The sequence below is a fragment of the Pelmatolapia mariae genome, linkage group LG6, assembly GCF_036321145.2.
Source record: "Pelmatolapia mariae isolate MD_Pm_ZW linkage group LG6, Pm_UMD_F_2, whole genome shotgun sequence".
NCBI classification, from domain to species: domain Eukaryota; kingdom Metazoa; phylum Chordata; class Actinopteri; order Cichliformes; family Cichlidae; genus Pelmatolapia; species Pelmatolapia mariae.
In genome coordinates, this window is record NC_086232.1 from 28066091 (window position 1) to 28083142 (window position 17052).

Consider the following 17052-nt stretch of genomic DNA (forward strand, 5'->3'; position numbering starts at 1 on the left):
ATTTTATTGAATATAGTATGGTGGGAGACTACAAGATCAGAAACTAATTTTTAATTCATTTTTGAATTTCAACTACTACTTGAATTTTAAGCAAAATAAGATTTTATGTCATTAATGTCTTTAAGTCTTTTAAATACCTGGGTTGGAGAGGGTGGGTCTGCCTTGGGGCCCCACACTTGGATGTGATGCAGCATTGTTGGGCGACCCATTGTTGTTTCCATGGTGTTGCAGGTGAGTTGGGGGCTGGCCATGATGAGGATGGTGGTGCATATGGTGAGGGTGAGAGTGATGGTGATTGTTGTTGCCAGGTCCAACGGAGTGATTGTTGTTGTTATTGTTGGGAATAATCATTCCACCATTCTTACTTGGAGGGGGGCCGCTGTTGCCTGGGTTACTACTGGGATTGTTACGATCCCACATGTTGACTGTCTTGTTGTAGGCACTGGGATCCCCCCAGGTAGATGTTCCATCGTCAATCTCCATCTTCCTACGAATGGAGGGAGGAGAGGGCTCTTCCCAGCCAGTAGGCTCCATACCTTGGTCCTGTTTGCTGACATTACCCCAGCTTGAGTTGTTCTGCTTCACAGAACTGGGACCTCCCCAAGAACCAATACTTCCACCTCCTCCACTACCAGTGCTGCTGCTGCTGCTTTCTTGTGGCTTGGAGGAGCCCCAGCCACCCTGCACTGGGCCATTGGCACGTGAGGTCTCCCCCCAGCTGCTATTACTCACAGCAGGAGTTTTGCCCCAGCCTCCTCCATTTGCTCCTCGAGGACTTTCCTTCCATCCACCATTTCCTCCGTTACTTCCTTCTCCTTCCCACATGCTGCTAGAGGAACCATTATTCTTGATGTCTGGCTCTCCCCATTCTCCTGTGGTGGAGCCATTAGAACCACCATTATTGTTGCCCCACCCATGAGCTTTTTTGGGGCCTTCTCCCCAGCTAGTAGGCTGGCTTTTCACTAGGCCATTGTCCCAGCTGGATGACTTGTCCTCTGAACCCCAGGATGAGGTACCCCCATTCTTGGGACCACTGGAAGGCAAAGGATCTCCCCAGCCACTAGTAGTGCCATTTGGAGCTTTACTGAGTGACTGTGGGGGGTCACCCCATCCTGATCCTGTCTGGACTGGCTGAGATGCTGGAGCTCCCCACCCAGAAGATGAAGATCCTTCACTGTCACTTTTCCCTCCAGATCCAGGCCTGGGAGCAATGGTAGGAGTTATGGTGCCATTGGTAGATGAGGGTCCGCCATTAGAGCTGGAGGCTCCTATGGTGTCTGAGCTGCTACTGCTCTTTCCATCATCTGAGTTTGCTTCTTCCATCTCCCATACAGTGTTCTGTCGGATGGGGGTCTGTCCCCAACCTGTGTTACTCAGGACTCTAGGGTCAAGGTCTTGCCGTGGTAGCAAAGGGGCAAATTCCATGCTGGAGGATCTGTCTCTATGATGGGATCGACCTTCACTGCTGTCTCCGCTATCCTCACTTGCTGGGGCTGTTCCAAGCTGCTGGCCCCAAGAGCTTAGTTGCTGGTCTTGGCCTGAGCCAGAACTACCAGCATCTATGTTGTCCCAACCTTTAGATGCTTCTCCACCGCCAGAGGATTTCCCCCAGTCACCCCAGCCACCACTTCCACTACTCCCACCACCACTGCCTTGGCGACCCCAAGCAGAGAGGCCTCCAGATGTTGAGTCCCAGCTGGAGTCCTTGGGGGAGTCAGCTGCCTTGGTTTCTCCACTACCCCATACAGAGCTGCCGGTTGTATCCCCATTGAGCTGGGATGACTCAGTGGGTGACTGGCCTCCCCAACCAGTTAAACCATGGATAGGGCTCATAGGCTCCTGAGCTTGTTGTTGTTTAGTGTGGTTTGGTCCATCAGTGTTAAGGTTAACAGGCTCTATATTGAAGGACAAGTTTGTGTTGGTTGAAGGGTGCTGTTGCTCATTTTCTGTAGCACTCATCATGCCAACCCAACTTCCCCCACCGTTATCAGCACCTCCCATGTTCCCATTTCCTAAATTTCCATTGCCATTTATGCCTGATGGAAGGGATGAAGAGCTGGACACCCCACTGGTACCACCTCCAACACTCTCATGGCCCAGAACAGGCCAGGCTGAAGGGTTGGCATTTGGGTTGAGATTCAAGTTAAAATTGGAAGAGCCCCAGTTATTGGGCGCTCCAACTCTGCCACTATTCATACCATCTTGTTTACCATCTGAAACCCAGCCTCTATTACCTACTAATGCGTTGGTTGATCCAGGTCCTGTCATCATGTTATTGTTAGCTTTGAGAGAGGGGTAGTGGGCCTGCTGGCCTGCTGCGCCTGTGGCCATACTCACAAAACTACTCCTACTGGTAGTAGTGACAGCACTGGTGTCTAGGTTAGAGCTGGTGGAGCCCGAGGGGCATTCTGGTGTTACAGGGTTGCTGGGGTCACTACTGCGGCTGATGGAGGGCCAAGCTTCTGTATCACTCTTGTCAATAATCAATTTGTCCCAGCTGCTGGCACTTGATGGGCTGTCAACTGGTGCAGAGGCTCCCCAATAAGAGATGTCATACTGGGCACCAGGGCCACACTGGAGGGATATGTCTAAAGAGAAAGCGGGGGGGTGGGGTGGTAAGAGATTAAACAAAGGAGACAGATAGACATGAGTAAAAGTAGAGGGGGGAACAGGAGGATGGGAGAAAGAAAAAAAAATTCATAAGTTTAGAGTAAGGAAAATCATGTAATGCAAGTTCACAACCAGGCTACAGTTAGCTTCCTGAACCAATTTTATCTTCTTGGTTAGTTAACGCTAGCTATCAGACTTGGCAGGATGAGACTTGCACGTTTCAGGATTTAATACATAATCAGAATGCACAGCCAAGCATGCTTCTTGTCATATCAGCTTCAGGATATCCATATATCCTTGCTCTGGTGCAGTCAGCCAAACAGAAACACTGAGATGGAGCCTTTGCTTTCTTTTTACATCGTTCTTTCCTTCTCTTTTTCTCTCCAGTTTTTACTTAACTTCCATTTCCACTTCTTAAACAGAGGTTTACTGATTTACTCCCTTTTCACTCTCTAAAGTCATTTATTTATTATGATCCCACCTCTCACCTATGTCCTATTATACACTCATGTCTCCCTCCTCCATTTTCCCCCCACCACTTTCTTCACCCTGTCCCCCTCTCCCTTCTGCACTCCTCCAACACCCAGCAGTAAGAGACCCATCCGTCTCCATCGTGGCTTCACTGGCTGGGACTGTGAAGGGAAGCCCAAGTGGAACGCCGTTCATTTATTGGAATGAAACCAGGACAGAGTCTCATCCATCACTCCTTACGCTCTACTGGGCCTACTCCTCCTTCAGCTGCACTGCAATAAGAAACCACATAACAGTTCCTCCAAGCTTGTGCGAATAAGTGTGTGTCTATTTGCTTCTCACTATCTGCATATACATAATACTGCACATGCGATTCTGTATATCTAGGAATTATCTGTAAACGAGGGATTGTCCATAGATTTTGTCCTTCTACTTATGATCTATGATCTAAAAATCCCTCACCAAGCTACCAAATCGCAGCTTTTTACAACTCTGAGATGGAATCACGCACAAGCAGATTCGTTAGGCACAAAAGCAGCCACCATCAAATGGTGAACTAATAATAGACTGGGTTGATGCTGCAAAGGGGTAATCAATCTGTGGGAGGCAGCTAATCAATAATCTTATTAATGTTAGTGGGTGAGAGCAGAGAGGCTATTGATCCAGCATCCAAACACTCTAACCAATAGGGTAGCTTCAGGCAAATGGCAGAAAAGCTAATGAGAAGTAGGAGCTACGAATATCACCACTGCGCAGACCAACTAACCTTATTAATAATTCATAATAATAAACATTTGCACATGAAAACTAGACATCTGAGTTTGTTTTTTTCAAAATTCCACACTAAATGTAATGTGTTTCTAAAGTAAAACTGTATAGCTTAAGATAAGATCTTCTTTCCTGTCTTAAGCTTCTATCAAATTGTTGCCATACTAACAAGAAGTTATACAGCACAAGATATAGAAGGAAAAGTCCATTTATTTGAGGTGTGAAGACAAAGACACATATTCTGGCAGATGTATGACTTTTAGATACTTTGAATGTGCCGCAGAGGTTGTGAATTACATTTTCACTTATCTCCACTCCCCAGGCGGCCTTATCGTTCAGGGTCATCAGACTGATGACACACACATGCACACCAACATTAATCTACAGTCAGTTTGCTAACAGCTGAAAACAGAAATAACTAGTGAAACATCACAACAAAAGTAATCCCCATATTTGCTGTAAGTGTACTTTTCTTTTTAAATTCAATTAAAAGATGCTGGGAAAAAAAAGCCGTGTGTGCCTATCATCAGAAAGTTTTTAAATTACACTTGCCGTGAGTTTTCTGACTTCTGACAACAGCTTGATATAAGAAAAAAGTTTGGGGTCAAATCTCAGAAACTGGTAGTGAGAGCTGAGCCAGCTTATAAAAACATAACATTAATAATAATAACTTTATCTGTATAGGACTTTTCAAAACACAGAGCTACTGAGCAGAACTGTTCAGCTTATTGATGCAGCCCTCCACAACAATCCCAGTTTCTCTTCTGGCCCCTTAGGAAAGTTTATTGTGCACTCCTAGTTTAAAGTGATCTAGACCGCAAAAGTAATTGTCCTTACATTAACCTGTTCAAAACAACTTTTTACTACTAGTCAGTAGAAGAAAAAAAATCCTGATCAGAAAGGCCCACTGATTTACTGTTTTCTCTTTGTCCAACTGTACGTGGTCGATTTCCAAGCAAATAGGAGCACTACTTTATCACTCTGTGGACCCTATCCAAGAAGCTCAGGGGAGGGCAGTCAAAGTAAAATTTTATTTTGTTCAGTCAGTTTCTCACCACCCAGCATATCTTCCTCCTTCATTTGCACAATTTGAAAATAAAAGATTACTTGACTAATGTAAACTCTGCAAGGCAGTCCTCCTTTAACACACTCAACACCTTTGTCACAGAGGCAATGTACAAAGCTAATTTTGAACAAGCCCCCAAACCACACACATAAAAAAATATGAAAGAAAAGGTGAATCTCATGCACATGATAAAAAGAAAGGAGGTCAGAGAGCGAGAGAATGGAAAAATACCTGAGGAGAAGTACAGCAGCCTTAGTCTTAAGAGTGCTTACACAGATCCACGCAAGAATAAGAAACAGCAGACATCATCTTAGTACATCTGCAACAGGTTAGTCAGTGAAGCAAAAAAAAAAAAAAAAAAAAAAAATCCTTTTGCAGAGGCAGCACATGTGGACATCTACCTCAACAAAACCGGACCATTATTAGCTCCACAAAAGGAGTGTTTACAACAGGATTACAGGGTTGCATTACACTGCAAAGGTTTTAATGCTGGTGCGTCTTTGCCAACATGTACGAGAGGACTAATGCAAAACAGCCTCCCTTTCTTTTCACCTTAATGTGCCTCCATTGTTCCCCTTTCAACTCCCTTTCCAGGCATTCCAGAAAAAGGTACTGCTGATTCTTGGCAAATCATTGATTTGCGGGAGGGGCGTGAAAGCAAGCTGAATATGAAAAACAAAGGCAAAGGGACAATTATTTCCATCTACCATTTGCAATCATATGTCAGTAATGTGTTGCTTTCATTCTGGTTGCAATTAGGAGGGCAGCCTGTGATTATGCCTTGTGAATGAAAAGGGTCAAAAATGGAAAGAAAAAAAAAAGTAGCATCTCTGTAGCTCTTCATATTTCAAACGGACAGAAAGACAGCCTTTTTGTATGTGTGTATGTGGAGTCTAGCTTATTCTCACCTGCACTGAACTACAGAAATGGTGGACATCAGTTTAATAATAAAATCATACTAATGTAGGTACTCCGACAGTGCTTACTACAAAACACGGACAAGCAGCATCAACACTGCAGTGGAGCTGTGTGATACCAGCCAGAGTTGAAGCACAAATAAGCAAGAGGTGAATTCCTGTTGATGAGACTAGCTGCCATCATGGAAATGGGCAATAAGCCAAGAATTAAATGCCTTTCCTCCCCATTTGAATGAAATAAAGGGCTGGGTGACAGAAAGAAAGAAGAAGAGTGCGGTAGAGAGAGATGGAAGACAGTCTGTGGGGGTGGGGAGAGGTCGGTACATACAGTGGCGAGGGAAAAGAAAGGGAGACAGTGAAAGAGAAAGCATGAACAGAATGAGAATAACTGTAGCGACAAAGTGATTCTTTTAGTTTGAGTGTGAGCAACAGAGGCAGCTCGGCTTCTCGGTTAAAACTATGGGATGACATAAACCCAGAATCAAAGGAGGGAACATTTACTAGTCTTTTGTCACCATACTGACCCTCTCCATCTCTCTTTGAGGAGAACTTAACGCCCACTCACATCGAGGACGGCATGCACATGTTTTTCCGGAAACATAGAGAAAAAGAAAAACAGAGGGGACGGTCTCTGTGGGGTTTAAAAAGCTCATCATTCATGTCTGTTTACCTCTGCTGAGAGAAGAGAGAAAATAGAAGAGCGAGACCATAGTGACTTCTCTGGTTTCCCTGAGAGAGGCTGCATTAATGAAGCCACTAGGGGGTTCTCTCACTTGTGCGTGCCTATGTGTGTGTCACAGCTTGAGCATATGGGCCAATCTATACCTCCGTGGCTTCTTTGGGGCCAAGTGATCTTTTCATTTGATTTTAAAAAACAGAAATAACTGAGATTTATTTTTTTGATGATGTCAGAAGAGGTAAACAACATTTTTATAAGATTATATCTAAAGAATGTAAAAATGCCCCAGTGTTTTAAACGTGTGTTTTGTTTTTTAAATAAAGCAACACCAACACCAAACAGTTTACTTAAGATGTGTTCAAAATCTAAGCTAATTTACCTAAAAATCAAAGGAAGCGTTATGAAAGGGCCAAGTGTTTTAAACTGCACCCAGCAGAGTGCCTTCTGGCTACGCGCGCTGTCTGGGTGACCGGCAAACAGCTGTTGGGCTACAGTTCCCACAGTCTTAAGAGACCCCATTCCAGCACCTGCTACTGAGGAGTCTGTCTGGCTGCTGGATGCTCCGGACTACTTAATGGTCCCCAGTCAGCTGGAGAGATGGGAATGGTGGGTGTGACAGGGGGATGGAAATGGGACAGGGGGTCTCTGTCTGGTGGGACAATTGAATGGGTTGGGAAAAGAGGTTGTGTGGGAGGGTGGTGTGTCAAGAGCAGACTGCATTTTAGACACTGGGGATGGGGTGCTGTGTGATAGCCTGCTGGAATCTCAAGCATTACAGATTTACACAGAATTCATATCGATTCTACAATAAATAAACTTGACTTTCCAAGCCAAATGTGGAGTGATCAAAAATGGGTCAAAGAAATAAATTTAACATCTTTACAGTGTACTGCTACTAACTACTAACTAAAACTGCAGTGTGAGTACACTCCTCTTTAAAGTGTGAGGCAGATTGCAAGGGAGACGCATATCTGAGGGGACACAACTAGGTCAGACTAGTGTACTCTCACTGCTGCACATTCATTATATCTATATACATGTGTTAGTGTTTGCATGTGTGCAACTACAAAAGTGAACCATCACATCACTGCCGCCCTTAGGGCCTCAGTAACCTCACCAGAGGTCAGAAACACTGTCCTCGAAACAAAATAGAAACACTGTCCTCGGAACAAAGTTCATCTCTAACTTGCAAAATGAAATGAAACTTTACCTCTATATTTGCAGACAATGTCTTTGAGATATAAGCATTTTGACTTTAAAAAAGGAAGAAGAAAAAAGATGTATTCATGATCAGGAAAAACTTCATATTAAATCTATCACATTCAAGTATTAACTTGTAAATCCAGCAAACATACATTTAAAAGGTGAGACGTTTTTCAGAATTTTCTGCAGCAAAAGTCATGTTTGAAATGAAAGAAGCCACAGACTTAAATAATTGCTCTGCATTGTAGACTTAATTCCAGTGTCAAATCCCTAAATTATGTATCGCAGACGCACTGCAACAACTGGGTTACTGGCTTCAGGCTATTGGCTGTGCAGATGGGAAAGAACATGTTGTGGACTGGATGCCCTCAGGACAAGAACATGAGTGGAAAAGGAGGTGAAAACCCAGCCAATGGCTACTTCTGCCACAGGCTGTTGTACAGAGAGACTCCAGGGAAAACCAGAGGTAGGTAAAGGCCAATTAGGACAACAAGTGCTGGACTAGGACGATAATACAGCATTACAAGGTAACACACTCAGCCAGGGCATCCTAACGTGTCCAGAGCTCAAAGGAGAAACATATGCTTTCAAATCTGAAGGTTTTGACTTAATGTTTCTCTTTAGAGAGTTACGCCTGCAGCTAAATTTTTTCTTGGCCCACAGCCAAAGAAACACTGCAGTAAATAGTTGTGCATAGAGGGAAAACATTATTACCAATGTAATAAAAAAATAAAGAAAGAAATTTGTGCCGACAGATTGAATCTGTTGAATTTTTGCCACCAATTTAATATATTTACAGAATTTAGAAAATACAGTAATGCAGTTGCCTTGAATTTACTTCCTGTGAATTTTCTGAAAATTCTTTAGACAATATTAAAATGAATGCATTTTATATAGATTCTGTGTTTTTATATTATGTCATAATATTAGAATTATTTTTGGATCTTCTTATTTTCTTTTTTTAAATCAATCAGCTCTATTATTATATTTTTAAAAACAATACATTAAAAAAATAAGTTTAAAAAAACTAATAACACTATGCAGGATACATATATTTGTGAAACATCATCAAATGGCTACATAGTGAAAAATAACATCCAAACATAGTAAATTGACTAAATGGACTGAAAAGCACAATTTGTGGCAAAGAGACTGTCACTGGGTGGCTGCATAGGCTTAAAGCCTTTGTTTGATGCTGTGACTGGTGGCACAGACTTGACTACAACAACAGCAGCAGCAGCAGCAGCAGAGCATAGAAAGACCAGCTGACTGTAATGCAGAGGACTGTAGCCTCCTGGCTAGCTAACCATACACCGCAGCAGCTGCAGATTTGTTTACTGAGTATCCGTGTTCGCACAGCAAATTTAGAGACAATAATGAAATGCAGCACAGAGCAGCATGATCAAAAGCTAGAGTGGGGAAAAAAAAGAGACAGGAGAAGAAGCTCAACAAAGATGCAAGCAGATGCTTGTGCTAGATCCTGCTCAAACAATGTGTGGTGTTCTACAGAGGTAGCCTCACATCTGTGTCTTCAAAGCTATGGCGTGTTACGTTGGGGGATGAGAAGTACCCTCACTTTTGCATCTGTGTACATTAAACAGATGGTTAAGGTTCCTTTAATAAACAGAAGAAAAATAAAAACCTTTAAAAGGAATTCAAGGATATCTTCAGGAAGCTATAATCATGAGTGTCTGTATGAAAAATGCTCATGTCCAAAACCAGAGAAATATAGTTGTAATATTGATATAAATAACTCATGGCCATGATTTAACAACACATGACTTGCTTACAAATACACACAAACCACTGTATAATGAGCCCCTCAAGGCAGGTTCAACATTAGTGAACTTCAGGGCCAACAAAGAGTTCGTTAAAAGCCTACCGCTGGCTATAGAGGGCTTAGTGTTCTTGTGATTTTAAAAACAGTGCACAAGGCTAAAACCACTTAACCAAGTTCTTCAAATACTAAAATATCCCAGATGGCCTTTGATAAAAAAAACCAAAAACAAAAAGACATAATTGTCACCGTTATAAGTATCATTATTCACACTAATACACGTAGAAAACACAGACATGCTTTGAAAACATGCATCCAAGTACCAGAAACCTTTCAGAATAGCCACAAAGGGAAATGGAAAAAAAAGCAGCAATCAACTAAAAAAGTCTGAGGCCCGTTTTAATATGGTCAGTCTACCCACAAAATTTTAGGTGGCGAGTCTTGTCATTACATTTGCTGACAGAGAAAGTGCAATTATAATCAATGTTTTTACTGCCAGTACTGCTTTTCTTATGCGTCTCTAAGAAGAAAAAAGGATGCAAAGTTTGAAATGAAGCTACATCTACAAATGCAAACATCTCTCTCATAATTCATCCCAAGATGGATAATGGTTCCTGAATGCTTTAGGAGGGTTTTTGTATATTATGTATATGTATTATATTATTTAAACTCACTAAAATGCACATCCAACAAGGACAAAAGTCACAACATCACCCTAAAGCAACCACTAAAAAATATATATATTTATATGAGAAAGCCATTTGGTCACAATGTTTTTTACTAGACTGACACAAACCTTGGTGGTGTTTGCTCGCAGTGGACGTGGCAGAGTTTGTGGTAGTGCTGCTGGTACTCGTAGAAGAAGAGTAAGATGCTGAGGGTGAAGAGGAGGAAGAGGAGCAAGAGGAGGAGGAGAGAGTGAGAGCGCTGAGGGCTCCTGCTGGCAGTGGCTGGCCTCTCTTCAGTAGCTGCTTGTGCTCCTGCTGACGGAAGCGCGGGGGCACCTCTCTGGGTGGGTAGCGAGCACTGGCAGAGGACAACTGGCACTGTTGCTGAGGGGGAGTCGGAGTCAGGAGCTGGCTACTGCAGGAGGCGCGCTTGCCATTGCCAGAAGAAGAGGAGGAGGAGGAGAGGGGCAGCGTGGGGCTGGCGGGGTGGTGGGATGGGCCGGGACTGGGCTTAGTGGGAGCAGGCTCTGGCACTGGACAGATACAATACATGGGCACACAACCATTCACACACAGAAAGACAGATGCAGGTAGCAAGGTATTAATGTCGGGGTTAAGTCACTATTAATACTACACAGAGCAGAAGATATTTATTTGTCTGGGCAGTACCAACACTGAAAAAGGCTTAAAATATAGAGCTATTCTTTTTTTATAAGAGAGCTGTCAACCTTTTTAACAGAGCCATATGTATAGCCCACAGCATGCCAGCACATAAAACTTGTCATCTTATCAAATTATATCCTAGCATATTTAATGGTCTTAACTACAATTAATGACACTTGAAGTCTGATGAAAAAAGCTTTAAAGACACAGTTTACTAAAAATAGATGTTCATGCAGTTTCTGTAAATTCAGTGCATTTCATTTTATTTTATTTATGGTACTATCCAGGTATTGAGCAATCTAACCTTTTCTCTGCACTGCTCCTGTGGACTATCACCTGAAGTTAACTGCCTCATGTAGCCTGTTGTTGAGCATATGTTACCGACCCAGATGCAATCTATGAAAAGGTCAGATTTTTTCTGCTGAAAGAACACCAACACACAAACACGACGAGATACCTCCTTTTCTCCTAATTAAACTCGCCTCTCGATCTCTTCCTTTCCCAGCACAGACACGCACACTTACACACGTTTCCCTTCCCTGCTGGTTTGGCCTCAGTCTGAACCTTTCCCTGTGGTTACACTGACCAGCCAGCCATCTAATTGAGTGTTAGCCTGAAAGGTGTTATTATTAGTAGGACTTGGATAGCCAGCAACCAAACAGATTGGCTTTGCTAAAGTTTTCTCTACAGGGTGCTGTAAGATTACACACTTCTTTATCGTCATGGGAACTGAGCAGCTTGTTGGTGTGAGTCTGTGGCTGTAGCATGTTTAAGTACTCTACCTCACAATTTCCTGCTGCACAGAAATATTTGCTTTCATACTGACATCAATAGCTTGTAACTCAATAGCTGCTGTGAATTACAGTTTTTTGGTCCAAGGGAAAATACATGATGAATAGTTGATGATGTTATTTTCTATAGTCCCTGGATAGACACAACCATTCTACACAACAGCTGAGACTGCCTTGACTCAAGGGAGTGGGAGAGGGACAGAAAGACAGTTCTTGTATTTGTAGAGGTAGGTTGGCCAGTTTGTTCAAATGAAAAATAAATGGAATAGAAATTAATTAGTCCAAGCTGCAAATATCTTATTATCTGTATTTACATTCTCTTTCTTTATTACTTAGTTAATTAAATTAGTTATGAATTTCTTATTCTTATCATTATTGGCTGCAAATGCCTATCCACTTAAAAATAATTGAGTGATCTCATCTTCTTATATTGCGACCAAGCTAAGAAAAACTTTACAATAATATTTGAATCCAAACATTTTCTTTTAACTACCCGGTGTACCTCCCAAGTTTAGAATTTAACAGGAGGAAATAAAACAAAAAGAAAAATGCTCATTTTAGTTACATTAGGCCAGAGCTGTGGCCGCAACTCATTATCTGAGATCTATACTTGGCAACTAATGTTATATTTTTATATTCGTCAAAGAGAACAAACCCATGTGATTGATTTACTAATGGACAACACCCTGGCATGTCCCTTTAAAAGTTCACTTGCTATAAAGCTAAAAAAAAAAATGCTGTGTCCTTCCCTACCATTGCATTCTCTCTAGTCAGGGCACTGCTGGGGAATTCCCCAATATCACTCAGCTCTTTGCCCAAAGAGGGTCTCGTCCCTTGGTTGGACAGACTCTAGTAGTTGTTCTGCTACTGAGATTTGCTGTGAACTAGAAGGCCAGTGCTCCAACCAAAGCTCACTTTGGTGGCAGAGCAGAATAAGGCTTACCAGTTTGCAGGTGCAGTCTAACAAGGTGAAAATGGAGGTCATCCACAGAGGCGACTGCTTTTATTACTCAGTTACATGTCAAAAAGTACTTAGCAAATAATATATTTGCAGAGGAGAACTATTTAAGACCTACATTTTCAATATTTAAACATTATAAATTTAAATACACAAATAAACCTATAATAAACTATAATGCAATACCCTCACCTTATTGGATGTGTTGACAACCATGTTTTCGCATTGGTAATTAATAAACATTTTCTATAGTGATAAAAAGATTCAAGGTCCTGTTTGCCAAAATACTACACATGTGAATTGGTTGAATATGTTCAACTTCAATTTAAAATTAAATTAGATTCAATTTCAATTCAATTTTAAAATTTCAAATTTTACTCTGAGAGTCTGAGAGGGAAGAGCTCCAGTGGGGTGAGATGGTACTATAAGGTCACTCAGATAAGATGGGGTCAAACTGCCCACTGAGATCACCAAACGCTTGAAGGTTATTGCACTCTGACCATAGTTGCTTGCAGCTATATTTAGGGGTTCAGTCTCTCTGGTATGAGAGTCTAAACTACTCCTACAGCAGGCCTATACTGCAGTGGTAGTAATTAACCACACAGTGACATGCACACACCAGCCAACATTACCGCATAGGAGGTTAAAATAAATCAGAGTGCAGAGGTATTCGCTGTGGCTGCCAAAAGCTTGTCCAAAAGCACAGCTGAAAACAGAGGCCCTCTCAGGGTGCCTACCTGCTGAAACACACTAACAGCAGGGGAATTTGCATTGATCTGTATCAGAAAGAAATACAAATTACAACCACTCACTAATATATGTTTTTTCCTGTAGAAAGTATTAAGTATTTGTATTCTTTTTATTTGAAATCAAAACATAATGATCTTTTTAAAAAAAAAATATCCGCTTCCCAGACACAAAGAGTGTTATTCCACAGGCATACAAACGCACGTGTAAGGAAATAATTTTATATTTTGCATAGCATTTGACACATACAGGCAAAAAGACACTTTCATAGTTGTTTGCATCCAATTCAATTGAGTTTTTAGAAAGAGAGAAAGAGGGAGACTGTGAGAGAGACAGGGATAAGAAGAACCTTCCCCCTTCCAGCAGTATGTGGTTGGCTGTTGGCTTGGAACTGCAGCTGGTGACGCACATCTGATTTAATTCAGCGCTGCCCGCCTGACATTGTCTCAGCCAATCGTACATCGGTATGGTGAATACACGCCGCCCTGCCCCCTTCCCTTTCTGTTCTACCCACTGTTTCCACCCGTTTCTCCCCTCATCTTCCCACCAGCAGGTTGCTTCGTAGTCCCAGTGCTCACTCACTCTCTTGCCATTCCTTTTTTCCATGCCTCCTTGTCTTTCACTGCTCACCATGTTATTCTCCCTCAGGGCCTTTATCCATCTTGATCCCTCATCTCTAGCCTTTGTCTCTTTTCACCCATGTCTTGTTTCTGTCTTTTTTCCTTGCCATGTTCTTGTTTCCACTTCCTTATCCTCCCACTCCAAATCTCACCCTTTCATTCAACCTGCCTTTATACCTTCTTTCTTCTCTCTTTGGTCTCTCTTCAAACTCCAGCCCAAAGTTTCTACTATACATCTTTTGCTTCCAGTTCTCCACATTTCTGTTACAAAAAGGAAAATCTTTTTTTTTGTCTGACACACACAATACAATCTGTTTGTTGTGGTAGTAACAAGGGTACTTTAAGACAATAAATGTCTTTCACACATATACAATAACTATTACACTTTTTTTTTTTTTAAATCATGCTGTCAAAACTTCCTTGCAGGGAAGCTTAAAAAACATCTCTTCTATAACACTTCCAAACTGGATAATGTGTAACCACCCTCAGTGTAATCTGTATTTAATAAGTACATCAGAATTGAGAATGAGAATTAATGCTCTCCTGAGAGGGAAGTAATGTGCGTGTGTGTGTGCGTGTGTGTGCGCGTGTGTGTGTGTGTAGACAGACAAAAATGAGACAGCAAAAATGGCTGTCTGAGTGCGTAAGAGGTGAGAAAAATAGTACAGACACTGTTCCCCTCTACCCTGCACAAACATAAATACATTTAATGAGACACGTCTTTCATTTTGCTCAGAGAGATTCCTAATCCATGATGGATGGTTAAGTGCTTTTGAAGAGGTGGGGGTGGGGTTTACAGAAAAAGAGAACCAAGAAAAATAAGAGGTGTGTGTGTGTGTGGAAGGGGGGGTCCCTTCGATAAGTGTATAAGTATAAAAGATTAAAAGAGGAAAGTGAAGCATATGCTGGTTCACTGAGAATGGCAATGAAATTTACTGAATAAATTCATGCAGTTGCACATTAATACATTTTAATTCAGCTTTGCATAAACAGGATTTCACTGTTTATTAAGCCCTTCTAAAAGGTCCAGAATCTTTTCTTAGAGATTCTAACTCAGATTAAAAAAAAAAAAAACAAAAGCAAAAAAATCCCCATTTTATAAATATTCACTCACAAGCAGGATTTAAAAGAATCTGAAGACATATTTACTGGGCATTCAAAATCAAACCACAACTTTTCGACAATATCTCGATAAGAAACTAATTTTTAAAATTGCAAGGAAAGACAAATGGACTATTGGAAATAACTGTTTTACTAGCAATTGTAAATACAAAACTATCTGAATCTTCAACTAGTGCTGTGAAAACCAAATTTAGGCTTTTATGTTGTGGTGGTCTGGCCTTAGTGCCTCTAACTGAACCTGAAAATGAGAGCCAATTAAGTAAGCATCTGTATCAAGTGCCCTGCAAATTCCATTAAACCCTCCAGTTCAAGGACTCTCTGCAACCTCGCACCAAAGTTTTAATTAAAGCCATTCTTTTTACTAAATGGTTAATTACACAATCAAAAGAATCAGTGGCTTAAGAATAGTCTGCAAAAAAAACATTTAAAAAAAACCACAAAAAACTTCAGCAGCAAACTGAAGTATATAACAAAATCACATATAGAACTGAAAATCCACGAATGAAGCACAAAAAAGAGGGTATCTGCTATTATAAAGAACTGATTTGCTCCTTGAGCTTAGTGCTAGCCAGTGCAGGTTCACACATCTCTTCTATTGTCTGCTGAGCCACTTTATTATGCAGCCATGTTTATAGAGGGGGGAGGGACAGACGCAACGCACAGGCTTCTATGCCCTACACGGTGCTAAATTTCTCAATGTAACAACACCCAAGAAGCAGAAAAGGTAAAGAAAACCCCTGGAAGGTTACAAAGTGCATTACACACAATAACTTTTTACAAGCTGTGTTCGACTGTGTGTGCTGCAGTGCTTCCTCTTTGCATATGTAAACAAGGCAAAGAAAGAAAGCATGTCTATACCCTAGCAAAAGTAGTGGAACACAGACTAAATTTGCAGGCAATATGTAAGCAGAGGCACTAACAGACAATCACCACATCATCAGAGTCAAGTCCCTCCCCAGAAATCTGATCTGGACTCCTTTCATTACGCTGCTCTGTGCATTTCATCTACAATTCTCACAATTGGCACAATATTCTTGTTTACCTGGAGATGCCAGTTGCTGTAATTTGTTACTTTCTATAGCAAGTGTAATAAATGTCTAAATATAATCAACAAGCATTGTGAGTATAAAGCAGATGGCAATGTTCTGCAAAGAGACGTTGGCTCTACAAAGAAATGAGGCTGTTTCGATGAGATGACTCTTCACTTACAGGCAAATGTATGTGCGTGTGTCCGATTTTGCACTCAAATGGTCAAGTGGGTGTGTCTATAGAGAGCCCCATCTGTCTGTATAAGAAAAAAAAAAACCCACACAGAGGGAGAAAATTCTCACCCCTCACCCATCCTATAAAAGGACCACTGCTATAGAGACTGACAGTTGCCTAATGCACCTCCATGTGCCTGTTGTGACCCCTTCTCCCACCACGCCTCTTCTACCCTCTCTCCATAATTAGTGCCCCCATATTCTGGCTGTGCCAAGTTCATCTCAGCCGTGTCTCACCTGCTTGTTAGTATTATGACAGAGTGGCCTCAAGAACCCCTTTTTGCTTTTTAACCCTAATACCAGCCAACTTCAAATGGGATAAAAAGCCTTAACGAGATCGCACTACACCTCTCTCCGAGGTCAGTGCCTGAGTGCAACGATCGGCTGTGAATCCTTCTGGCTCTGATAGCTCCATAGTGTGATTCAAGGTTTGTAAACTTTTAAAGGCTGATACATAAATGAGTCTCCCCCAGTTACAATGTTAGGGTTATTAGAGTCAAGGGAGCTCAATTTGAGTATCAGTTTAACAATCTGAGCAGAACTCATTGGGGGTCTACAAAAGAATGTTTTCATACATAGGTCTTTTATGACTACAACTCCTAGGCATGACTGCCTTACATTTTATACGAAAGACCACTTACATGGGTGAAAAACAAGTCAATCCCCATAGACTTCTATGCCCAACTATCTAAAAAATTAAGTACAGAACCCTTAATTATTAATTCTGCAT

General features: G+C 41.6%; 1 protein-coding gene across 2 annotated transcripts in view; it reads right to left on the minus strand.

The window, feature by feature from the left end:
- Positions 1 to 17052, minus strand: part of tnrc6c2 (trinucleotide repeat containing adaptor 6C2) — a 54272-nt gene that overhangs the window by 19876 nt on the left and 17344 nt on the right. Inside the window, exons 4-5 of one of the 2 annotated variants that reach the window (XM_063476500.1) lie at positions 10288 to 10692; positions 138 to 2588 (exon numbers count right to left, since the gene is read on the minus strand). In XM_063476500.1, coding sequence (XP_063332570.1) covers positions 138 to 2588; positions 10288 to 10692 — 2856 coding nt within the window. The remainder of the gene's footprint in view (positions 1 to 137; positions 2589 to 10287; positions 10693 to 17052) is intronic. The other variant, XM_063476501.1, reaches the window with a different exon arrangement.